This window comes from Manis pentadactyla, chromosome 10 (genome assembly GCF_030020395.1).
Source record: "Manis pentadactyla isolate mManPen7 chromosome 10, mManPen7.hap1, whole genome shotgun sequence".
Lineage (NCBI taxonomy): Eukaryota > Metazoa > Chordata > Mammalia > Pholidota > Manidae > Manis > Manis pentadactyla.
Window position 1 is genome coordinate 77,687,016 of NC_080028.1, and position 26,359 is coordinate 77,713,374.

Sequence of the window (26,359 nt, forward strand, 5' to 3'; positions counted from 1 at the left end):
GAGTTTGGCTCAGTAAATATTCGTGAGTGATTACTATGTACCAGTGGGCACCAGGCTCAGAGATGAGAGACTGTCCCTGCCTTCAAGGAGTTTACAGTCTGGAGGGGACACAAAAGCCATCCACAGAATGAGGTTGGTGATAGAAGAGCTTCACAAAGCAAGGCCTCAGGGACCCAGGAAACCCTTGGAACCCAGCAAGGTGAGGCTTAGAGAGTTCTTTTTCAGAGACAGTTTGGTGTGGCACAGTGTTTCCTAAAAGGAGTTGAACTATTTAAACATTTTAATAAGCACAGATGTAGTGTAATGTCTGTTATTAAAGTAGAATTGATATCAAACCTGTGAGTTTGGTAGAGATGTAGTTCCCTGAGCATTGATTACACACTAGACACTATCCCAAGCATGGAGCAAACATATCTTCTCCTGTAATTCTCATGACAATCCTCAGGAAAATTAATTAAAACTTTAAAAAGAGTCAGTTTAAAGAAAAATATGAGGTAAATAATAGTGAAGGCAGTACAAAGATATGGCAAAAACAAGGACGGTAGTCTGGGAAAATATTTAATGTTTACTGAGGGTTTACTATGTGTCAGTTGTTATTCTAAGGGACTGGGTCAGCAAGCAGTTTCTCTAAAGGTCCCAGTAGCAAATATTTTAGGTTTTGCAGACCATACATTCTCTGTCAGAACTATTCATTTCTGCTGTTGTAGTAGGAAAGCAGCCATGGATGGCAGGTAAATGAATTGGCATGGATGCATTCCAATAAAACTTTATTCACAAAAAACAGACAGTGGGACAGATTTGACCTATGAGCCATAGTTTAAGGGCTTAATATGCATGGACCCATTGAATCCTCTCCAGGACCTTCTGAAATAAGGATAATAATGATCTTACCATTTCAATATTCAGACAGGCTTGGAGAGGTTGCACAAGCAACTTTGCATTATTACCCTGCTTGACAGTGACAAATCTGAGCTTGGGACCTGGGGTTCCCGACTCCAGCTATGAGCCCTTTTGGCATCTGAGGAAGCTCATGGATCCCTTCTTAGAATAAGGTGTTAAAAATCTATAAAATAGTACTGAGGATTACAAAGGAAGCCAATTCTATTGAAAGACATTTATCAACATATATAAAACAAACAAATTTGGGGCATAGTAATGTATGTGCATCTTTCACACATCCAGTGATGAGATTTAGCAGTGGGTCTAGATAGCTTCTGTAATTTTGCAATTTTGCAGAAGTGTTGAGTGTAAATGAGATTTCAAGACATCTGCAGCGGCTGGAACGTACTATGAAAGCGTCTGATTCTTACTGATGACAAATCAAAAGTTCTGCTGCTGCCTTGGTAGCTTATTGCCTGAATTTATCCATGAAGGAAATGCTGGATGTCAGTTCTGTGACAGTGAAAATGACATAATTTTCCCCTAATGTTCACAGATTCCCTAAATTCTATCCACAGACCCCTGCTTAAGATCCCTTAAATTGCTCTCTTAACTACTACCTTTAACTTAGCTCCTACAGAAAATGACTGAAGTTAGGAAACACCTGGTTACTGTTGGACTCAGATATTCTTGTTTCAGACCCCAGCTCTGCGTATGCTTGGGCGGGTGGCTTATTCTCTCTTGTTTTCATCACCTGTGATATTGAGCTAATAACCACATTTAATATTTGTGAGTGTTCACCAGGTACCAGGCACCCTTCATTGGTTATCTCATTCAATTATTTTTTTTATTATTAAAGTATCATTGAATACAATCTTATGATGGTTTCACATGGGCAACATTGTGGTTACTACATTCCCCCCATTATCAAATTCCCACCACATACCCTATTACATACAGTCACTGTCCACCAGCATAGTAAGATGCTATAGGGTCATAACTTGTCTTCTTCGTGCTGTACTGCCTTCCCCGTGATCCCCCTACATTATGGGTGCTAATCATAATGCCCCTTAATCCCCTTCTCCCTCCCTCCCCATCTACCCTCCCTGACCCCTCCCCTTTGGTAACCACTAGTCCCTTCTCAGAGTCTGTGAGTTTGCTGCTGTTTTGTTCCTTCAATTTTGCTTTGTTGTTACGCTCCACAAATGAGTGAAGTCATTTGGTTCTTTGCTTTTTCCGCCTGGCTTATTTAATTGAGCATAATATCCTCTAGCTCTATCCATGTTGTTGCAAATGATAGGGTTTGTTTTCTTTTTATGGCTGAATAATATTCCATTGTGTATATGAGCCACCTCTTCTTTACCCATTCGTCTATTGATGGACACTTAGGTTGCTTCCATATCTTGGCTATTGCAAACAGTGCAGCAATAACCATAGGGGTGTTCATTCAATTCTTATACAAATCTAAGAGGTGGGAACAAATCTAATGTAGGAACCATTTATTTTATTTCCATTTCACAGAGGAAGATACTGAGACTTGGGAAAGATAAGTGATTTGCTTGAGGACACACAGATAATAAGTGGAGGGCCTGGTATTTGAACCTAGGAATATCTGACCTTCAGACCTATTGGGCTTAGTCTGTAGGATTGTCATGAGAATTATAGGAAAAGATATGTTTGCTCCATGCCTGGAATAGTGTCTAGTGTGTAATCAATGCTCAGTAAATGGTGGTTATTATTTTCACGGGACATGTTGGGTGAAGGACTGAGGTACCAGTCAGACTGTGACTAAACTTTATCAGCATTCCTAGGTTCTAAGGGTCAAAAGATTCATTCGTTGATGGATTCAGGCATGCATGCATTCTAACAGGCAGTTTCTGTGTGTCTTCTAGGGAGCAGGCATTCCACTGGGTATATGGCTTGGGTCTCAAGTACTTGTCAGGCTCAACCCCAGCTGCACACTAAAGTCAGATGCCTGGGCTCCACCCCAGACCAGTTACATCAGACTCTATATGGTTGTACTGAGGATCACTGCCCCAGTAATTCTGATGTACAGCTAGGGTTGAGGACCACTTGGTGCAGAGGAAAGACACCCATAAGCATCTCTGCACATCATAGAGTTTGGCTCAGGATGCTCTTGGGAACACATAGTGGGGGGAAATTTGATTGACCAAAATAGGAGGACGTTACAGGACATTAGAGAAGTTGAGCTCAGCCTTAAAGGATGAGCTAGATTTCACTAGAAGAAGGAGGTAAGGTGAAATTCCAGCTACAGCAAGGGCCTGAAGCATGACAGTCATGGTGTATTGAGAGAGTGAGAAGTTATCTGGCACAAGTGAAGCAGGCCTTGACTTTGTTCTGTAGGAGATGGAAAGTTCTAGAAGGTTTGGCATAGCAGCATGGTATTAAACAGGGGTCCTGAATTTCCCCACTCATGCTAAGTGCACTACCTCCCAGGGCTTCCGAATCAAGAGGCCGCCTTCAAGACAACCCTTCCCTCTTTCATTCCTTTAGGAACTGGAAGATGTAGTTATTGACTTGGGAGAGGTTCGGAAACATGCCTTGCAGAGCCCAGGCGTGAACCGCAGCCTGTTTCTCATCACGCTGGAGAGGTGTTTCCAGGTGCTGAACTCCCTGGAGTGTGTGGAAGTCCTGGGTAGGGTGCTGAGGGGATCCTCAGGTAGCTTTCTCCAGCCAGACGTCACAGAGAGGCTTCCCCGGGACCTATGCCAGGACGCCTTCAAGAACCTGTGAGTGCCTCCTCCAGCCCTCTGACCATCACCGCCCCTCAGGGGCTGTTGGGAGAAATCAAGGTGGGAATATATGGCAGGGGGAGAAAGCAGCAGGGACAGGTTAATTCGTGAGGTCTGGAGCATAGCTTAAACTCTGTGCAGTTTAGAGATGGTTTGATTAAAAAGGCGTCTCCCATATTTCAGTCATTCTGTTACCACTCACAATTTTTGCCATATGTGTACATCATCTGTGCTATTGCTGACTCATGCTTTTCTTTACTGTGACTCATTCTTTTTACTTACTATTTATTTTAACAAGTAAATTGGATGTCATTACTGCAAATGGAAAATGAGTATCATTTGTCTTATATATAAAGTGATCATAAAAAGATATAGAATAATAATAATAAGGAAAAAAAAACCGAGCATCACTAAACCGTAGCTAGATACATTGCTTTCCAAGGCACTGGGCCTGGGGCCTGTTCTCTTGGTTAAAAAAGGAGTTGAGTGTGTGTTGGAGTCACTAGCACCAAACTGGGACTTTCTCCTTGAGGGGCAGCAGGACTGACAGAGCCCCATAAAGGGAATACCTTTCTCCTTTGGAGATGCTAATGTTTGTTAGCACCAAGCCCTGTGTGAAATTACACTGTGGGAACCTCAAGTAAGAGGATTGTGTCTAGAATTGAAGGATCCTAGGCATTGTTGCCCCTGCCAGCTCCCTGCTTTTACTAATCACAGTTGACCCTTAACAGCATGCGGGTTATGGGGGTTGACCCCCATCCCTGTGCAGTAAAACATCTGCATATAATTTTGGCTCCCCCAAAACTTAACGACTAATGCCTACTGTTGATTTCATGGTAGTAAATGATAGCATAGACTAGCATCCATATTTTGTGTATTCATGATATACCTTTTTCTTAATTTTTTGAATATTTCTAGGCTATATGGTTCTTCTGTTTTCCTGTATTTTCACAAATCTCCAAAAAAATTTCCAGCATATTTTGAAAAATCTGCATGTGTATGGACCTGTGTAGTTCAAAACTATGTTGTTTAAGGGTCAGCTGTGTATCTCTTCATGGCCCTAAAAGACCTTTTCCAAATCTAAAAGTGGTTTACAAGGAAAAGAACAAAATGATGACAACTTGGGAGGTTCTGTCTTTTTTTTTTCCAGCAGCCAAAGGACCGTCAGGGAAGCAGACAACACACTGATCTCATTTTGTCTCTAAGTTGTCCATTTCTCGACAGAGACATAGCACATGAAACCCCTTTGCTCTGCATACCATCGCACAATCCCTCTAAACTCAGCCTCTCACCTCTCCCCCACCCACCAAGGCTGTATGCTGGTGGGATTGGAGGTGGAAAGAATATAATTGTGTGAGGTAGCTTATCTGGTCACTGCTCACCTGATTGCAAGGGTCAGAAAACTCATTCAAATTATTTTGAAGTTCCCATTTCAAAAGGGGAATTGTTGGATCACATAATTGTATAGTTTTAGGTGTAGGGCTGACTTCAGGCACAGTTGGATCCAAAACTCAGATGCCATCAGGAACGTCTCTGGCTCTTTCTCTTGGAGACCTGCCCTCCTCTGAGTTGGCCTTGCTCTCAGGCAGCCTCTCTCCACGAGGCGCTCCAGGCCCGCTTCCACAGTGTCCCGTCCAGACGAGGCAGAGTCTCTTTCCAGCAGTTCCAACCAAAGTCCTAGACCGGGTTCTCATGGGTGTAGACTGGGTCATGTGCCCATTCTTGAGTCAGTCACTGTGGCCAGTGAGATCTAATAAGCTGAATGGCTTAGATGTGGGTCACAATCCTGCCCAAACAACATGGATCAAGAGTGGGAAAAATGTCATTTCCCCAGGAAAAATGGAGGTGCTGGTATGAGTAAAGGGGGGATGGATGCTTGACAGTCACACCCCACAGATGTCCACTACAAAAAAATTTTCATAGACCCCAAATAAGAGCTGGGGGAAAGGAACATTCTTGCAGACAAAAAGACAACTTGACAGACCTTATGTGTTGGTACTGCTGCCAGCTCCCTGCTTTTACTAATTATAGTGTCTATGACAAATAATGCTGCTGTAAACATTCATGTACAAGCTTTTGTGTGGACGTATGTTTTCATTTCTCTTGGATACATACCCAGGAGTGAAATGCTGGGTTAAACAGCAACTCTGTTTAGCCTTTTGAGGAACTGCCAGACTGTTTTCAAAAGTAACAGCACCATTTTACGCTATCACCAACAGTATATAAGCTTCTCAGTTCTTGAGAGGGTGTCCAGAATATGCTTAGTTCTTGAGAGGGACTCAGGATGAAATCATTCTAACGGGAATGATATAATCCAATCCTTCCTTTTATAGATGAAGAAACTGAGGCCTAAAGAGAGGGGTTCCTGAGGGAACCCCATGGGACGTGGCTTAATCTGAACTCAGCTCAGGTCCCCTGAACCCAAGTTTTTTCCTCTTCCTATGCTACCATCCTGTCCCTCTGCTTGTGAGGATGGTGGCATGAATCCCATACCCATTTCTCATATGAGGACAATTAAGGCACAGAAAGATTAAATAACTTGCTGTGGGTCAGACTACTAGGGAATGATAGAGCCATCATATCATTTTTTTTGCAAAGGGGCAATCTTTCTCTTAAATGATGTTTACCATTTCCCCAGAGCTCTATGTATCTCCTGTTCTCTTTACCTATTCTGCTGCTTTTATGAAAAAACGAATGAAAGGAGAAATGAAAAAATACAGAGAGAGGGTATTCAGATGGATTTAAGGGAAAGTTTGCCTAGTCACATATGAGTCACACATGAAATGACATGACACATTTCATGACTGGGGGAGTGGCAGGGATCAATTAAGATTTGAAAAGCTTGTCGAATTAGTCTTTTGGTGAATTGATTTTTCGTGAGGGGGTGGGGTGGGGGAAAGGGAAGGTTTCCAGGATGAGGAGACTCAACTGCTTTGCTTGATGAAGCTGAGGGGTGCTCAGGGCCTAACACTGTGAGCGGGGAGGTATGTTTGGACTGAAGCAGACTGCTGGATACGGCAACAGAGAGGTCATCGGCCGCTTGGGCCACACTGCAGTGGCTTAAAAAGTGGCCAAGATACTTCAAATCCAGCAGGACGTCATGATCCCAGTGTCATAACAGCAAGTGTTGGTGAGGGTGTGGGGAAATTAAAAACCCTCATACACTGTTGGTGAGAACATAAAATGGTGCCATTACTTTGGAAAACAGTCTGGCAGTTCCTCAAAAGGCTAAACATAGGATTACCATTTAACCCAGCAGTACCCCTCCTGGGTGTATATACCCAAGAGAAATGAAAACCAATGTCCACACAAAAATTTGGACATGAATGTTTACAGCAGTATTATTCATAATCAACAAAAGCTGGACACAGCCCAGATGTCCATCAACTGATGAATAGATAAATGGAATGTGGTGGATTCATGCAATGGAGTATTATTTGGCCATAGAAGCAAAGGAAGTACTGACACATGGTCCAATGTGCATGCACCTTGAAAACTTCATGCCAAGTGAAAGTTGCCAGACACAACGATGACATGCTGTGTGATTAATCTGAAATGTCCAGCAGAGGCAACTCAACAGACGCAGAAGGTAGATTAGCAGTTTGTAGGGGTTGGGCTGACTCAGGGCTGAGGGATCATAGCTAAAAAGGGCAAGGTTTCTTTTTGAGAGGCTTAAAATGTTCTAGACTAGATTGTGGTGAGGTTTGCACAATCTCAATAAAGTGGAAACCCTTGAATTGTACACTTTCAATGGGCAAATTATATACTATGTGAATTGTATCTCCATAAAGCTGTTATTGAAAAAAAAAAACGACCAAGAGGTGAGGCAGTGGAGCCCATTCTTTGGAAAGTATTCAGTTGTAAAAGAGAGATGGGAAAACAGCTACATACAGCAAGGAAGTGGGAAGGGTTTTTAAACACAAGACAGCTTGCTGTGTGTTGGCTGTTTTGACGTGACCTCAGGGTGCCCCCACCTGTTTGTTCCTTAATTGATGCCCATCTTGTGTCATTTAGATCTGCAGTATTCAAAGATCTCTACGACCAAACCTCTGCTCATTCCCAGAGAGCTCTGTACTTCTGGATGGCTGGGATTTTGCAGACCTCCTTCAATGCCACTGGTGAGCCCATGCTTTGAGGTGGGATCCCTTTTTAAGGGAGAGCTCATCCTTAAAAGAGGTGCTTCGACTCTGAAGACAGGGATTTGATCTCATTGTCACTTACAATTTTTACCTGTGAACCCCCGCCCCACCACTTCCCTGACTTCCCTAAAGGGTTTGATGTGGCTTATGCAGTAAAACACATAGCTCATTTCATCAGTGCACTTGCCACACGTTGTCATCTCTGTGTCAAGGATGCATCTGTACCTTACAATCCATGGCGTGTCCTAGTTTCTAAGAGGAACATAAATACAGATGGCATCTTAGATTCGATGAAAATCTTTTGAATAAGGTTACAAGTTCAAAATCTGTATAAAAAAATTTGTTGAAGTGGGATAAAATAATTTTTAAAAGAAAACTAGGCAATAAAACACAGAAATTAAGCACTAAGCTTCCTAGTAACCAAAGCAGGAATAGGTCAGTATTTATTTATTTTGTAGAGGTTTATTAAAAACCTACTGTGTCCTAGGGTGGTCAAATTCATAAAGATAGAAAATAGAATGGTCCTTCCGGGGGTTGGGAGCAGGGAGGAATGGGGAATTAGTGTTGAATGGGTCCAGAGTTTCAGTTTTGCAAGACGAAAAAAGTTCCAGAAATCGATGGTGGTGATGGTTGCACAGTGAAATGAATGTACTTAAATACCACTGCACTTTGAACTTAAAAATAGTTAAGGTAGTACATTTTATGTTATGTGTGTTTTACTGTACTTGAAAAACAAAAGAGAAAAAGAAAATGGTTATGTGGCTTAGTAATGCAAACAATTTCTGGGATACTTTCAACTTGTTGAGTTGAACAAGTATCAGTAATGTAAACAAGTACTAAACAAGTATCAGTAATGTAAACAATCAACTTTCTAAACATTTAAACAAAAGCCTATTATTTGTCAGTTATGGAGGACACAGGAAAATAAGACAAAGGTTTTGCTCTCATGTTGCTATTGTTTTATTGTGGGAGGGTCGGTGGAGAAAAAATTTTAAACAAGTAAATTTAAAAAAAGGAAGATAACACATAATAGCAACTGCTTTGAAAAAAAAATACTTAAATGTGATGGAAAGGCTTACTACTTTAGACTGGAAGAGGGCTTGGCAAACATTTTCTATAAAGGGCCAGAGTAAATAGATAAGGCTTTGTGGGCCTACAATTTCTGTCTCAACTATTCCATCTGATTTATAGCACAAAAGCAGATATAGACAGTAAATGAATAGGTGAGGCTGTGTTCTAAAAAACATTATTTGTGGGCACTGAAATTTGAATTTCCTGTAGTTTTCACATGTCACAAAATACTCTTGATTTTCTTATCAACTATTTAAATGTATAAAAACCAAGCCCTCTGGTAGTACAAAAGCAGATGATGGGACAGATTTGACCTGTGGGGCTGAAGTTTGACAGCCCTGCTCGAAGGAATCAGAGACGGCCGGACGTTTGAATTGAGACGGCAACAGAGAAATGAAGTCGGCCGTGCGAGGCTCTGGAGGAAGGGCATTCCAGGCAGGGGAACCAGCACATACAAAGGCCCTGCAGTGGGAATGAGCTCTGTGTTTTTAGGGAGCATAAAGAAAGCCTGTGGGTTTGAAGTGTAGGCAATGCCAGTCAAACCTTTTCCTGGAATTAAGCTCTGAAATTTGTGTATAAGGAGCATAAACTACAAAATGATCAATGTCTTCAGTGTAAGGCAGAATCCGTTCTGCCAGATGCATAGTTATGGCTTCCAGAAATCTGAATCTTACCCTATGTAACCCTGAGAAGGCCAGTCAAACTCTAAATTTCCCAAAATCCTTATTGCTAGAATTTAATTAGAGAAAGACTTTCCTTCTAAAATTCCTATGTGCTATGTCTCATTATTACACTAAAGTGAATTAAAATGAATTCTATTAACTTAAAACTTTTTATTTGTCATGAAATTCCTTGAGGTAACTGGGAATAGTTTGGGTATGAAAAATACCCCAAGTTGGGGGATCATTGGTCTGTAGAAATACAGTTCATGCTCAATAGTTAATTTAAAATGAAAACTCAGTTTGGTTCTTGGTGAATTGAGTTGGTTCCCCGTGCCCCGATTCTCTAGTATTCTGGGGCCAGCCTTCTAACAACTAAGTCAAACATTCAGAGGACTCATCTCATCTAGGGGACCACAGGGTACTTCTGTGCTCACCCCAGCAGCTCTCATTTCTGGGTGGGGAGGCGCTCATGTTTTTATGATGCAGCCCATATGCAGTGGCTGACTTTATCTCATGTGGGGCATCAGCCGTTGCCCATGGCTTCCTGCAGTAGCGCTTGGCTGCTCCCCTAGAAATGCTCCCCTGCTGCTTTCATTTCCCCAAAATACCACCAGCACAACATGATTGTGTGTCAGTCTTTTACTGAAGGATTGGCAGCAATGAAACTAGCTCAGTGAAACTTGGAGTTGGATCCTGGACAGGATGGTTCTTAGTCTTCCCCCGACATCGTGCTCATGGGGAATCTCAGATGCCTGCACACAGTGACAGAAAGAGTCCTCTGGGAAGTCAGAGGCAGGAGAAATCACTTCTGGCTGAGGGGTAAGAAAAGGCTTTAAGGTAGAGGAAATGTTTGAGCTCAATTTTGAAGGAGGATTTAGAAGCCGAAGGGCCAAGGGAAAGGCATTCTAGCTGAGGAGAAGCTCCCAAGCTAGATATTTGGAGAATGTCTGGGGTGCATTCGAGGAAGGGTGAGTAGTGTGGTTTGACTCAAGTAGAGTAGCAAGGATGGTGATAATCCATAAGGAAGAGAATGATTGTTACTGGCAGTAATAAAAGAGTCAGATGTGTTTCAAGTCAGTAACTAAGTAAACTAAAAATAAAACTGTATTTTGTGGTCTTAAGCTTTAAAAAATCATCTGCATTTCTAACAAGTTCCCTGATGATACCGATGCTGCTGGTTGAGGAACCACACTATTGTGTAACAAAGCCTCAGGGGTGGGCATCTGTGATTTTCTTTGTATAACGTAGCGCCTCATAGGCAGGAGGCTGTCCATGAACGGTTGTTGAGGGAATCAGTGAATTGATGAACGCAAGAAGGAGGTCATGCCATCAGAGCTGCGGTTGCCTATCACATGCCAGTGCAAAGGCTTTTATTTATTCATTTATTTAATGTACTTATTGATCCCTTTGTTTTGCAGATGAGTCTGTTTCATGGGTCAGTGCAGAAAACTTATGGATTTTGGGCAGATATATGGTTCACCTTTCATTTGAAGAAATTATGAAAATTAGTCCTATAGAAGTAAGTTGGAAAAGTACATTTACATGTCCCTATCACTAACATATCTGGAGGCAGGTATATTGTAAACCTCTCACGTTCAGCCAGCCAGTCCAGGGGACCTGGAAATTGGATGCCCAGCTCAGCCGAACATAACTTGAGCCTCTAAAGAAAAGCCTTGGAACAAGGCCACAAGTGGTCAGTCATCAGATTATCTTCTAGTACAGAAGAGCTAAGGAAAGGAAAAGAATTGTGGTCAACCAAGATAGCTGTGATGTGAACCAACATGATAAAAAGAGAATGCTGACCATGAACCCCAAATCATTTAAGGGTATTTTTGTACCAAGGACAACAGCTATAAAGTTTCCGGTTTTTGGAAGCATGCACCCAAATCAAAAGCAACATGGATTAATAGCTACTTCTATTTATAGCTACTTCTTTTGATAGCTCTTTCAGCATGAGCAATAATGGCATTGTAACTCTCGAGATTAGAGTGGGGAAATGTACATGTCTTAAGGTTACTCAACTCCCTGGTCAGCCTGTCTCCTCCTGATATTGACCCAGGGCTACTAAAATCCCTTGGGTATCACGATTCTGGAATGTAGCCTCCAAAGAATGCTACTAGCAGGGAAGCATTCATGAAGAGTTTGGGGCTTGCCTCCAGTTTTTACCATATGTACGGTGACTTTCTCCTGGCCAGGGAGAGGTGTTTGCATCAAACAACTGGCTTGTTCAAGGACCAGCTGACCCAACAATATCCGAAACCAGGGGGTTGGACTAGGTTCTTTTTACCTAGGAGGCTGGGAATATTTCACAGGTCTTTGCAATTTTATAACCATCATTTATAAAAATGGATTAAACCTTTATTTTATTCTCCCAATGTTGAATGAATTTCAGGAAGTAGAGGTTAAATTCTTAGGAAGCTGGGCCCCTAGCAGGGTCAACTGAAGAACAAGAGGCCACTGCCAATTTGGCTTCATCATCTAAAAAGGTATAGAATGGAAGTGAAGCCACAGAGGGCTAATACTGAGAGAGGATTTTATGTGGACAAAGAGTAAAATCCAGGGAAAGGCAACTTTATGAGCACAGAAAAACAGTGCATCAAAATGCAGGAGAATTCAATGTGATACTCTTGGACACACAGGCAAAAAGTGAACAAGAAGAAAAAGAATCTGAATACTGTATTTAATAAAGTTGAACATGTATGTTTGTGTCATGCAAAGGGAACACGTAACTCTTTTTTGATCACCCGAGAACCATTTATAAACTTACTCATCTGTTAAGAAAAGCCTCTAATTTCCCAAAGCAGAACATTTGTGGACCACATTCTCTGACTGCAGTGTAATATATCTGGAAATAAATGTGCCAGTATTAGCCTTATAAAAGTTTGACTGCTTGGATAGTAAAAAAATAATACTTTAAAAAGTAACAGCTGGGTTGAAGCAGTAGCTATGGGCCCTTAAGAAATCAGTGGCCCATGAGGAATCCCAGTGTCTGAGATGAGGCAAAGCACAGACCAGAAGGTGGGTGCTCAGAGCCACTTGCATCCTCCTTGCTGATCTTCCTGTTCTTGTCCACCAGATTGGACTGTTTATCAGCTATGACAATGCCACCAAGCAGCTGGACACGATTTATGACATCACACCTGAACTGGCCCAGGTGTTTCTGGAGAGGATCAGCTCCTCCAACTTTGACATGAGGAATGCCTCTACCATCCACAGGCAAGGGGTGGGGGCTCTGGGCCCGCCGAGCTGTTTCCCAAGATGCGATCTAAGTGCCTGCTTCCTCTGAGCAGCAGAGGACCCTGTGGGAGAAGGGAGGTGGCTGTTCCATGTCTTTGAATGGTCCCATGTCTCTTGAATGTGCTGGACGGGGAGTCTCCCTCAAAGAAGCACTCTTTGAGGGGGTTAAAAGTGGTGGGGGTGGATGGGTGGGAACAAATGCTCTCTGAGCCTCTCCTGTGTGACAGGCATTTTATGCAACCTTATCAAGTACTAAATCTCAGCTCTGGGCATGGAAATGTAACATTTTTAATACTCAGTGCTCTGTCCATTCCAAGATAAAGGTCCAATTTCCATTAGGTTGGGTCTAATATTAGAAATACAGTTGACCCTTGAACAACACAGGTTTAAATTGCACGGGTCCACTGGCATGTGGATTTTTTTCAATAAATAATTGGAAACATTTTTTAGTGATTTGTAACAATTTGAAAAAAACATTTTCTTTCCTCTAGCTTACTTTTATTATAAGAATACAATAAATAATACATATAACATGCAAATATCTGTTAACTGTTTATATTATAGGTAAGGCTTCAAGGTATTACTAATAGTAGGCTGTTAGGAGTTGAGTTTCTGGGGAGTCAAAAGTTAAGCATGGATTTTCAACTGTGCCTGAACAGCCTCTAACCCCCACACTCAAGGGTCAGCTGTATCCCCATATTTGTGAACTCCTTGTTGTCTGTACTCTCATTTGGGGACCCTCCCCAGGTGAGATCAGCTCTGGAATTTAGCAGCTGTAACATGACTCCCCAGAAACCATTTCCAGCAGAAGAGGGCCAGGAGCTGTACACTTGGTGACCCCAGAGAGAGTCTGAATGCCAGGGGCAGTGTGAGTACAGTGGGGAGGGTGGTGGGCCCTGTTTAGCCATCTTCTCTCTCTCTCTCTGCCTCCTCTGACATCACCATATTACCTTAAATTTTTTCCAGGAGTCACTCATAGAGAATGTCTGCGTGTGAAACTATCATACTTTCTTCTCCATATCTAGTCATTTTCACCCTTAGCATGGGTCCCATGTATCTATGGTTACACAAAGAAATAGCTTAGTGGTTAAGAACATGGGCCTGGAGCAGGCTTCAGGGTTTAATCCTGGCTTTTATACTCACAAGTTCTGTGATCTTGGCCGTCCATGTTGCTTCACCTCTAAGTCTCTGTTTCCCCACCTGTAAAATGGGACATAATAATCTGCCAACCTCATTAAGGTCTTTGTAAGGATTATGTACACCTAACACACAGTAAGTGCTTAAGAAATATTAGTTATTCCTCACATGGTTATTAATATTCAGCCTTCACTTCCCCTGGGTCTTCTTTTCTCATTGGACACATTTGCACATCTTTCCCCTGACCTGGCTGCTGTCTGGTGGTCATGACTGAGCATGTCAGTGTCTTTCCAAGCACGGAGCCAGATTAGGAATGGTCAACCAGGTGGTCCAGCCATGCTGAACTGAGTAGATTTTATATTACCTCTAAAAGCATGCATTCATGAATGACTGCTTGCTGCTTGCCAGGAAGTATGCTAATTGGCTGGTATGCCTCTTCTCATGAGCTCACAGTATTCCTCCTTCCTGTGTTCATCCTATTTACTATGATGAGCAAAGCAAACCTCCCCTTCATTAAAGGCCCAGAGACGCAGGACCACCCTGTCCAGTAGTACAGAGTATGCACTGTACAACAGTGCAGCAGCCTTGCAGAGTATTAAGTAACTGGCTGGATCAAACATCTCGGAGAGCTGGGCTTCAGACTTCAGTTGGCTTGAATTGTTGCTCCTAATTATTATGTATAGTGCTCCCAGCCAGTCCAGGCTTCAAATTCCACCTCTTCCCATGTACTGTTCTGCCTCCTTTTTCTTGCCTTTGAAATCATCATCATCATCTGGAGATGAAGTCTGTAAAGCATCCTGGAAATAAATCTCTGCCTCTGGGTGGACAACCCCTAGTCTTCAGGTGGAAAATGGAGAGTTTTCTGTGGCTAATTTAGCACCATGCTCTCCTTGTGCCTTTACTGACCCAGGAGGAGAGGGGGCATAGTTGGCTGGATCTAGATTTAACTCCCGGCTCCACTATGTGCCTTGGGCAAGTCCTTGATCACTCTGAGTGTCAGTTTGCCCTTCTGTGAAATGGGGCTAATGAGCACACCTACCTTGTAGGATTGTTGTGATGGGATAATCCATGTGAAGAGCTCAGCACAGTACCTGGTACATGGTAACTGCTAAGATCATGACCCTCTTGGTTCTGACTGGGACAGGGCTGTGGCTCTGGCCCCCAGCTCTGAGCCCTTGATCAGCCTCCCTTATCTTCTCACACAGGCTGGGGCTGCTGGTCTGTTTCTACGATGACCTGGAGCTGATAGACGCCCCTGCGGCCCGAGTCCTCCTTCACCAGATGATTAAGTGCAGCCATCTGAGGGGCTTCCAGGCTGGTGTTCAGAAGGTGCAGTTGGAATGAAAGCCTCTGGGGAAATGGCCAGAGAAATGGGGAGAACATTCTTGCCTGGCCTTTGAGAGCAAGCACGTATGGTTAATCAGGATCTAGGTCTAGTCACAGCAGATGATATTTCAAATACTGGGATGAGCTTAAAGTTGGAGAAATGACAAGACAAAAAAAACAAACAAACTAGGGAAAAACCTTGGGTAGATCAAAATTCAGAGGGGCCACCTCAAATTTAAATAAGTGTAAGGATTGCCTGGGGACCTTAGATGTGGATTTTGATTCAGTAGGTCTGAGTGGAGTCCGAGACTGCACTTCCACCAAGCTTCCAGATGATGCTGAAGCAGCTGGTCCCATGACCCTGTTTGGAATAGAAGGATTTAAAGCAGGAATTCTCAAAACCGCTGTACCTTAGTAACACCCCAGCTGGGCTCCATCCGCAGAGATGCTCCTGTTACTGGTCTGGGGTGTGGCCTTGGTATGGTATGTTTTAAAAAGATCCTCAGTGAAGCCAGGGTTGAGAGCACTGGACTGGAGTACATTTATAGAAATTTCTAGACTAAAGTTCTGGACAAATTGACACATGCACATTGTCTCTCTTCTCCACCGCCTCCACCACCCTGTCCATCTCCCAACTCTTTCTTTCCTTAAAACCTCAGTTCTGCCAGCTCCTCTCACTTCTTTTGGCCCTTCTAATTTTTTTTTTTAATAGAAAAGATAACCTGAGAGCAATACTAAAGAAAAATTTCATATTACCATTAATAATTGCACAGCAGTTTTTCACACATAACCATAGTCTCCAATCCCATTGGACATGGACATAGTGGTTAGCATCTCGGTCACTGCATATTTTTGTTTTCAAGGAAAATAATCCCTACCAAGGAAGCTCCGGCAAAAATAAGAAAATAAAAGTATCTTCTGGCCGAGGGTAGCCAGTCACGGCAGCCCTAAAAGAGAAGAAAGTCAGATACGTAGTTCTGAAACGTTGGGGGCGCATCAGAGTCATCGGGAAGGCTGTGAAAGTACAGATTGCGAGCGCCCAGAGCCTCTGGGTCAGGCGGTCAGGGGCGGGGCCTGAAAATCTACATTTCTAACAAGTTTCCGGCTGCTGGTGCTGGTGAGAAGCACTGCTCTGGTCCAACCCCTTTGCTTTACAGACGTGGAGGCTGAGCTGCAGGGCAGCGGGGCTGGTGGATTTAGAGAACCCAGGAGCTGGGATGGCCTTTCTTTCACTTCGCTCTGCTGCCCCCCAGTGGCCATTCCAGTATTGCCTGGAACAGTTGACTGCTCACCTCTGAAATGAATGTATTTATTTATTCATACAGACTCAGGTGTTAAAACATGAACTGTGCTCGCTTTTTCGTACAGAGATCATGTTATGATAGGTGAGTTTATCACCTCTACTGGAATCAGTTGGGCAACACACTTAACTATGTAAGTAGACAGGCATATTGTAATAAAATAATTGTTAAGGTGATTACAGAAACATGATAACATGTAAGACAATTTTAAGTGAAAAATGTAGAATATTGCTCTTCATAGTAAAACTAGGTGAAAGCTACATACTGTAGTTTATAAAGTATGTATTTATATAGGCACAAGAAGTCTTAGAAACATACGTACCCAATTACTAATCATAGTTCTTTTCATGAGGTAGGGTATTCAGGAGACATTTACTTTCCTGTTACTGTTGAGAATTATTTTTACACAGATTACATTTTATGAAAAACCCACCAGATAGTTCATGGAAGAAAAACAGCCATAAAAAATATATATGGATGTAGAGTTCAAGGTCACAAAAGGAAAATAGACACTGTGGGAGTGTGGAGAAGTTATGGGTTTCCTTCTGCAGAGCTTTAAGGTTGATTTAATAGCACATTAATATTTAAATGAAGTACAGAGTGAATTTTTGGCGTATTAAGGTCAAGGCCAGACCAGAGAAGGCATCCTCAGTAGGGTGACCTCATTGTCTGGGGGGTGTAGGGGTGTCGTGACTACCTCAGGGTGTAGTCAGAGGGAGCCACTGTCCTGCTTGCTATCCACCCCCATTCGGTTTGCTCCTTTTCTAGCTCAAAGCTGACCTTCTGGACATTGCCACAGAGAACCAGACCCTCAGTGAGGCTCTGGGCTCGTTGTCGGATGCAGTCGTGGGCCTGACCTACAGTCAGCTGGAATCCCTTTCCCCTGAGGCTGTGCACAGCGCCATCTCTACTCTCAGCCAGGTCTCAGGATGGGCCAAGAGCCAGGTCATCATCTTGTCTGCCAAATACTTGGCCTACAACAAGGTCAGTTGAAGCCTTGAACTCTTTTAAATCCCCTGAAGCCCAAGGGCCAGTTATACACACACAACAGGGGCAGCCAGTCAGTAAGATGAGGGTGTCGAGGAGAATGACCTGGGTGGGAGTCCTTGCTCTGCTGTTTACTAGCTGCAAGACACTGGGTGATTGGCTTAATTTCGCTTTGCCTCAGTTTCCCTATTGGTAAGACGAGGATGAACATAGCAGCTATTCCGTAGGGTGGCTGCAAGGATCATGTGAGTGCACAGGAAGATGTTGGAACAACTCGTGGCATTGTTGGGCAGTTCACCATGAATTTGATTTTGGGGAGCAGAGGGAGACCTTTCTGTTCCTCCCAGCCCTGGACAAGGTGGCTTCTCTCTTTCCTAGTAGCCAGAGGGGGAAGTGACCTTTACTAAGAAGCCAAGAGCTTGAACCTGGTCTTGTCTTCTTTGGGGACAATAAAAGCCTATCCATTCTGCAAAATATAAGTAAAGGAAACCACTCAGTTGTCTTCTTATAGAACCAAGGAATGGCCCTGATTATATGGAAGACCATCTAGCATCTTTCCTCTAAAGGAGTGGGGAGAAAAACAAATATAATTTCTGATAAGGCAGCTGGCTGCAATCATATTTGTCATGAAATACCAGACTCATATCCTGAAACATTTCTTTGTTTTGGCTCCAAGCTTCTCCACGGAGATAGAGGCACATGGAACTTTGTTGCTTCAGATGCCCATCAGGTGATGTAATGAGAGAAGTGCACCACCTCAGGGCTCTGCAGGAAGGGGTGGGGCTGGGTAAACTGAGAAGCCCAGTCCTGCTTGCAGGGGTGGCTGCTCAGGTTGTCTTGCCAGTTGTTGCCAATGTGGGCCCAGTATTGCCTGATATTAGATTTTTTTAAAAATCTGATTTCTGCGAAAAATCCTACAATTTTTAACCATGTCAGTGGGTTCAAATTCACAAAAGAGCCATTGCCTGTCCATCTGTGGCACACAGGTCACTGATTTTTGGTATGTGTGCTATAGCCTCAGATGGCGTATATATAGTACTTTCCCCAATGGAGCAGTTACCATGCGTGTTGTGCTTTGATATTTAACGTTCTTTCCCGGTAGAAGGAAAGAAGGTCTGGAGGGCTATCTGTTTCTTGCTTGATGTGGTGCCCCTGGCACCTCTCCTGATACCTGGCATGCGGGGGGCCTGGTGAATGTCGAAGGTGAAAGGCCCTGTCAACAGAGCCTCATCCTCCTCATGGCCGGGCCTCACTCAGGTGCTGTCCTTTTACAACGTCAGCCAGATGGGCGTGCTGCTGGCGGGGGTCGGCACCCAGGCCTTCTACCGTATGGATCTCAGGGACCTCTCGCAGGTCCTGAGAAGCACCGTCTCCCTGCACATGTCCAACCTGTCACCTGCCCAGCAGCAAGGTGTCCTCAGAAAGGTGAGAGCAAGCTGCCTGGTTCTCAGCCATGTGGCTCCCAGACTGGCTGGGACGCTGGGCCATTGCCTCAGGACTGGGGTGGCCCCGCTTCAGGGAGGGGCAGTTCTGAACCTGGGGAAAGCCTTTTCCTGATGCCCACCTTCCCTCCTGTCCAGAAAGAGCCCCTCGAGCCAGGCCGTATTTCTTCCACACCCTGGTGCTGTCCCTGGCCAGTTGAATCTGGAAGACTTTTCTTAAATTATGTTTCTTGACAGATTGTTTTAAAAGTTTGTTTTTCACAAAAAATGAATCCTGAAACTCCCAGAGTGCTTCAGAAAGCCCCTTCCATGACCCAAAGTCACGGCTATATTCCCCTTTCTCACTTGGCAGTTGGCTTTTGGGGGGATCCTGTTCTGTCAGACCTGCCATGTCCAGCTGCATCCTTTCAGGAATGAAATCCCAGGGTCTGGCTTTAAGCACCAGTGCCCTGCAGTAGCCGGGAGATTCAAATAAAAGCATAGGTTTTGGAATCCAAGACTTGGGCTTGAATCTGACTTAGTGACTTTCAACAAATTACTTGATAAGCCTCCGTTTTCTTACCTGTGACATGGGGATAAGGATAGGTCCCACCTCGTAAGGCCGCTGAGCGGATCTGATGGATTTTGTTGCCAGTGAAACCAGGCCCTTACCCAAAGCTCAGTGCACCTTCTACGCGATTGTTATTGTTTGTTCATTTTGGCAGATGGTTGGTGGAGACAGTGCTTCAGGCATCGTGGAGATACAGGGGACTTTCTTTAAAGAAGTGTCTCTCTTCGATTTATGGAGGGAACCTGGATTCAACTCTACAGTTCTAAAGGAAAAGAAGCTTCGGAGGAGTCAGGTCAGGCCATGAACTGTTTGGACACCAATTCCAGTGTGTGTGTGTGTGTGTGTGTGTGTGTGTGTGTGTGTGTGTGTGTCTGCTTTGGAGGAGTCAGGTCAGGCCATGAACTGTTCGGACACCAATTCCAGTGTGTGTGTGTGTGTGTGTGTGTGTGTGTGTGTGTTTTCTAACTCAATCCTGGTGCTATCTACCCAGGGACAGTGTCAGACCCCACAGGCTAAGGGTGCAGTCCTACAAGCCTACGTCCCCATCCTCAACTTCAGAAGCCAGTTGCAAGTCCAGATTGTCCCCTGTGCTTCTTATTGACTGGCTATAGCCTGGAAGGTCCAACAATCCCCCACATTTGGTTTGATTAGTTTGCTAGAGCAGCTCATGGAACTCAAGAAACATTTTACTTATGAGATCACCAGTTTATTATAAAAGGACATAACTGAGGAGGAGCCAGATGGAAGGGATGTGTAGAGCAAGGTGTGGGGAAAGGGCGTGGGGCTTCCAGGCCCACTCTGAGCCCACCATCTCCCCATGTTCACCAGCCCAGAAGTTCTCTGAACTCCACCTTTTGGGTTTATGGGGAGGTTTCATTCTAGTCACAATTGATTAAATAATTGGCCATTGGCAATTGACTCAACCTCCAGCCCCTCTCACTTCCCCAGAGGTTGGGGGTGGTGTGACTGAAAGTCCCACCCTCTAATTAAAGGGTTGGCTCCCCTCACAACCAGCCCCTATCATTAGGTGCTTACCTAACAAAAGACACCTTGATTGCTCTGTTCACTTAGGAGATACTAGGGGTTTTAGGAGCTCTGTGCCAGAAAAAGGGGATGAAGTCTAAACATACATTCCTTATTATAAATCACAATATCACAGCCACAATGCCCAGATCGCTCCTGAATTTCTGACTGTCTTGTGGGAATGGTCTGTTTTAAGGTTAACTTGGTACAAGTAATTGATTTCTGTGTGATTAATGTCAGGAGACAGAATAAGACCCAAGCACAAATTTGGGTGCTGCCATTTATCAACTTTGGGGCCACCTCTCACTTGACCTCAGTTTTCTTGTGTGCAAAATGGGGATAATTTCTCATGAGAGCCAATGCTATGAGACGTATCTGTACCCCACTGCCCATGGTGCTATAAATATTAGTGGTTATCACGTGCTGACTGCCCTGAGACCCCTGTGGAGGCTGAGGCACTGCTGGGGAACTTTCCCCACTTCCTTTTCATTCATTAACCCTTCATTTCATTCACTCATCCAATGTTTGTCAAGCTCGAACCGACCACATGCCGGGTGCTGTTCTCAGTGCTGGGACTGCAGAAGTGAACAAAACAGACAAAAACCCCAGCCCTCACAGAGCGTCTGTCCAGTCAGGGAGACACACAGTACATGCGATTAATAAGTGAGCTGTGTCTCTGTTAGATGATGATGAGTGATAAGGAGAGAATAAGTCAGGGGTTGGGGGAGGAGTTTTGGAGGGTGGGGAGTGAGCTGTTGTTAGGCAGGGTAGCTGGAGACAACCTCACCGAGCTCGGAGGGGCCACGGAGATGCCCGTCTTCAGGGCTTCGTGGGCCACTGTGAGGACTGCCTTCTCTGGGTGAGAAGAGGAGGTACTGGGGCATCCGAAAGGCTCGAGATCTGACTTTTGTTTCCCAGGAATCACTTGGGGGCTGCAGGGGATGGAGTGGAGGGGAGCAAGGGCGGAAGCCATGGGGTCAGTTAGGAAGCTGGTCCATAATCCAGAGGAGGGACAAAAGGTAGCAATGGAGGTGGTGACTGACGGTTGGATTCTGGATGCATTTTGAAGGTGACCGCAGCCAAATTGGCTGTCAGATTGGATGTGGATGTAGAAGAGAGTGAGGCGTCGAGGCTGAGGTTCTGGTGATTGCTGGTGGCTGATGATCCACCTCCAAATTCCGAGGTGGTGCAACCATTTTACTGTTTACTCGCATATCCTGGGGCTCTTGCTTCAGGCCTTCATGAAGTTGGATTTAGAGGGTGGCTGGAGTCATCTGGAAGCTGACTCCACTGTCAGACACAGCTGGGGTGTCTCTGTCTGCATGTGGGCTCTCCATGAAGTGGGCTGAATGCTGTACCCCAAATGTAGGTCCACCTAAGACCTGTGGGTGAAAAATGACGTGCTTTAGAAAAAATAGTCTTTGCAGATTTAGTTCAGTTAAGGATCTCAGGATGAGGTCATCCTCGATTACCTGAGTGGGCCCCAAGTCCAGTGACATGTGTCCATATAAGAGGAGAAAACCCAGGCAGCAGAAGAGAGAACACAGGCAAGGAGACTGAAAATGTAGGTGGGGAAGCCAAGTGGCCAGGTGCAGAGGGAGGCAGAGACCAGAATGAGTCAGCCACAGGCCACAGAACATGTGGCGCCACCAGAAGCTGGAAGAGGAGGGGAAGGATGCTCTCCTGTGGCTTTCGGAGGGAGCCTGGTCCTGCCAACAGCTTCAGTCTGGACGTCTGGCTTCCAGAACTGTGACAGAATAATTTCTATGGTTTTAAGCCACCAAAATTGTGGTAATTTGAGATTCCCAACCATAAGTAGCCCTAGGACCTGAATACACCTCAGGATGGTGGCATTTGGGTGGCTGGCCTTATGTGGGTGGTTCGGGACTCCTAAGGGAGAGTCGTGAGAAGCCGTGTCACCTCTGGTGACCTCCCTTTAGAAGTCATGTAGCATCACTTTTGCTGCAATATGTCACCCCCCCACCCCCCCACCCCCCACAGCTTCAAGGGGAGGGGACGTAGTCTCCATCTCTTGATTGGATGGTGATGATTCTGGAAGGTTCCAGAAGAACACATTGGATAAAAAATATGTGGCTGCTTTGGAAAGCACATCCCATCACAGATACCTTCAAGATATTTTTGTCTCAGCAACTAGGTTGATGGAATTGCCATTTCCTGGGATGGGGATGGCCTGGGAGGGTCCCAGAACTCGATCTTGAACTTGTGCCTCAGGAAATCTCTGGGGCCACACACAGTGGTGGGAACTTATCCCCCTGCTGCTCCTTTATCCTGGGCCTGGCTGCCACTTCCCTGATGCCTCTGCCTAATGCCAGCTTGTAATTTATTGTTTGGGGAATTATGTTCAAAATTCCAGAGTGTATAAATAGGTGAGTGTTATACTTGATCATGTCTGCAAGCTAGGTGTTCTGTAAAATTACATTCCTCAAGGCAAATGATTCCCTTGCCTACTAGGTGTTGTTCTTCTAGAATGCCCACCTGGGAGGGTTTGAGGGAGTGTGTGGCCAGCACCGTGACATCACTGATGGTACTTTCTAGCCTGTCCTGGCCGATTCAGCCCCTCTTCTTTTTTCTTCCTGGGATGCTGTGTGTTCCAAAACTAGCAGATGGGCATGGAAATAAGGCAACAGAGGGTCCTTAATGGGTCAGCAGCTTCATAACACACAGGAATTATACAGCCCTGTGCCCAGTGGCTTTGCTCCTCGTTTGCCTCCTAGAGCAGAGGGGAGCACCAGGAGCTGAGCCCGGGCCCTGCAAATACTCTGACACCAGTTCAAATCCCAGCTCTGCCACTTAGCAAGTGTGTGGTGCTGGGTAAGTAACATAGTCTGTTTGGCCTGTTTCCCCATTTGTAAGATGGAATCACAGCATTTCTTTCCATAGGACCTCATGGGACGGGTGCACCCCTCTACTCAGCACAGTGGGTGCTATGTCAGTGCTGCCATAGGAAGCAATTTTTTTCCTTCAGGCTTTGTTCCTGTATGAACTTCTTTCAAAGACAACCAGAAGGCCTGAGGAGCTCCTGAGGTAGGAGAGTGTGCCTTGGCTGGGGCTGGTGAGCCCTTTGGAGGCTTCCCACCAGGAGCCCAATTTCCCAGGAGGAAGAGTTGGACAGTCCCATCTGTTGCCTGTGTCAGATCATCTCTGCCTTCTCTCTCTCCTTTCCTCTCTTCCCTGTCCCCTTCTGCTCCCGGATCCCTTGTTTTGTTTTCTAGCACAGGGGAGCTGGTCAAAGGCGTGACGTGCTCCCACATTGATGCCATGAGCATGGACACCTTTCTGGCCCATTTCCAGTATTTTGAGAACAACCTCTCCCTGCTTTCGCCATACCAGGTACTGTCAGACCACTTTCCTGCTCCTAATTCTCTCTCCCTACCCCAGTCCCCGGTCCTGGACTGACCATGGTATCTTAAGATACGTGTGCCAGGATTACTGAGATGCAAGTGATGATGGGGGTGCCAAATATGGAGCCAGGCTTTCTCCAGTTCTTATTTAGAAGATCCAGATCCTCATGTCGGTATAGCCAATAGGTTGGTTATGCCATACTCAGATTTGAACCTTAAAGTACAGTTGTAAGATATACCATTTTGCATGTTCATAATTATGCTCTCCTGAGACTGAAGATCACTCCCTTATCTATCATTCCCGTCCTTTTCAGGGCAGCCAGGAATGGGAACAATAAGAATATTTCTTTTTCACTTTAAACTTCATTTCTCGGAATGCTTATGGAAACTCTAACCCTTTGGGGAGACTAGAGGCAGTGACTAACTTTCACAGCACCTAAATAAGGAAAGATGGGGTAGAAGCTGTCAGCTACACAGCGTCGAGAAGAGGAGCAGGTGGACATACAAGACATCTTCCCAACTCTGGCCTGGTGTGTTTCAGACATGAATAAAAAGTTTCCAAGCAGTGTATTATCTCCCTGAAAGTCGGAAAGTATAAAGCTTGGTTATATAATCCTTTGAGATCAGAGGAGGAATTTGCAAAATTTTAACAAAGCCCTGTCTTTGCCTTAGATCGTCCACTCTCAATGGCTCCTGAACTTACGTTTGCATCAGCATAGCCTGAACATCAGCATTGCGTTGTTCAGTGGGTGTAAAGTTTCAGTTTTGCTGGCTGAGTAAGTTCTAGAGCTCATCAATGTGCACACATTAAATACATGCATTGCCTTGCATATCAATTATGCCTCAATAAAGCTGTTAAGCAACACAGATTGAGGCATCCAATTTGCACAGATTCCCTTAAAGTAGGTCTGGGGTGAAGCCTGATGATTTATATTTCTAACAGTTCCCTGGTAAGAATCATTGAACTATATGAAAAGTCTTGCCCAGGCAGGTTATTTCTGTAACCTGGATCCCCTTCCACCCATTCAACTGATGTGATGGATAGAGGGCAGACCTACTTTGGGGAAGACCTATGTGTCCCAGAAGGAATTGTTACTCCAACCAAGCTCCCTACCCAGACTCTCCTTAGTCCGCAGAACCTTCAAATACCAGTTCATTAGAAAATATGCCTTTGTTGTTTACATGTTTTCTGAAAACACATAATTATTATAAAAAAATAAAACAATGCAGAGAAAGTAAAAATTTCCCATACGTCTCCTGGAGTGGTGGTTCCCAAGGAGACCGTCTGGCTGTATCTGGAGACAGTTTGGGGGAGATGCTCCTGGCGCCTCATGAGCAGAGGCCAGAGGTGTTGTATGACCTCCCACAGGGCAGAGAACAGCCCCCAACCAAGAGTTATCCAGCCTGAAACGTCAGGAGTGCCGGGATTGAAAACCCCTGCTCCAGAGGTAACTGCAGGGGAAAGTTTGCTGTTGACTTTGAAGGGTTTTTTTTGTATATCTATAAAACACATTTACATATAATTTTAAAAACGCAAGTGAGTTTATATTGCTTTCACTGTTCTACTTAACTTTATATATAACATGTGTATATATATTTAAAGTAGGACATTGGCATCATTCCATGTTATTATATATCATAGGTATGATATATATATATATAATTCATAAACAATAATATATAAAGAATAAATATATAAGTAATAAACAATATATTAATATATAAATAGTAACTGTAAGTAATAATATATGCAAATAATATATATAATAATATATAAATATATAAATAATATATAATACATAATATATAAAATTTATAAATAATATGTACCCATGTATACATACATGTACATAAGTACATATACATATATATATATATATATATATAAATCTACTTTATTGAAACAAAGTAGTTGCATAGAATGCCATTGTATGGATGTACCATAATTTATTTAATCAATCCCAAACTGAAGGACATTAAGGTTATATCTCGCTTAAAAATAACCTGAGGCATATTACAAATTTTAAGACTTTATTTGAGCAAAAATCAACTGGAATCAGATGACCAAATGGGAAGTGGTTAGGAAAGACATAGATGAAGTGTGGAAGCAAAGAAGGGAAATTATTTGATTGGCTGTAGCTTAGAGTCTAGTTGGCTGTTCATGAGTCGTCCTGAGCATTTTGATTTTGTAACCTTGAGGCATTTACAGGCTACATAGGCCACCACGGCATTAGAGCCACATCAATCTAATGGCCTCCTTGCTTAATTAATTTAGCATCTCACTTTCTTGCAGTTATAAACAAAACTGGTGAGCATTCTCAGACTTAAATTTTTGTGTTCCCCTTTTATTGCCACAGTTTCCTCACCCATAAACTGGGTATGGTAGTGTACGTCCCTCATAGGGTGTTCTGTTAAACAAGTCGGCATATATAAAGTACTTAGAACCATGCCTGGCTCACTGAAAGCAGTTTCTGTTTGCTCTTATTACTG

At 44.0% G+C, this 26,359-nt stretch overlaps 1 protein-coding gene across 1 annotated transcript in view; it reads left to right on the forward strand.

Moving 5' to 3' along the window:
- Positions 1-26,359, forward strand: part of OTOA (otoancorin) — a 63,618-nt gene that overhangs the window by 12,407 nt on the left and 24,852 nt on the right. The window contains 11 exon segments of the mRNA XM_036916972.2: positions 3,394-3,629; positions 7,647-7,750; positions 10,923-11,023; positions 12,581-12,727; positions 14,962-14,965; positions 15,023-15,207; positions 17,274-17,489; positions 18,750-18,917; positions 19,639-19,776; positions 23,494-23,552; positions 23,741-23,858. Coding sequence (XP_036772867.2) covers positions 3,394-3,629; positions 7,647-7,750; positions 10,923-11,023; positions 12,581-12,727; positions 14,962-14,965; positions 15,023-15,207; positions 17,274-17,489; positions 18,750-18,917; positions 19,639-19,776; positions 23,494-23,552; positions 23,741-23,858 — 1,476 coding nt within the window.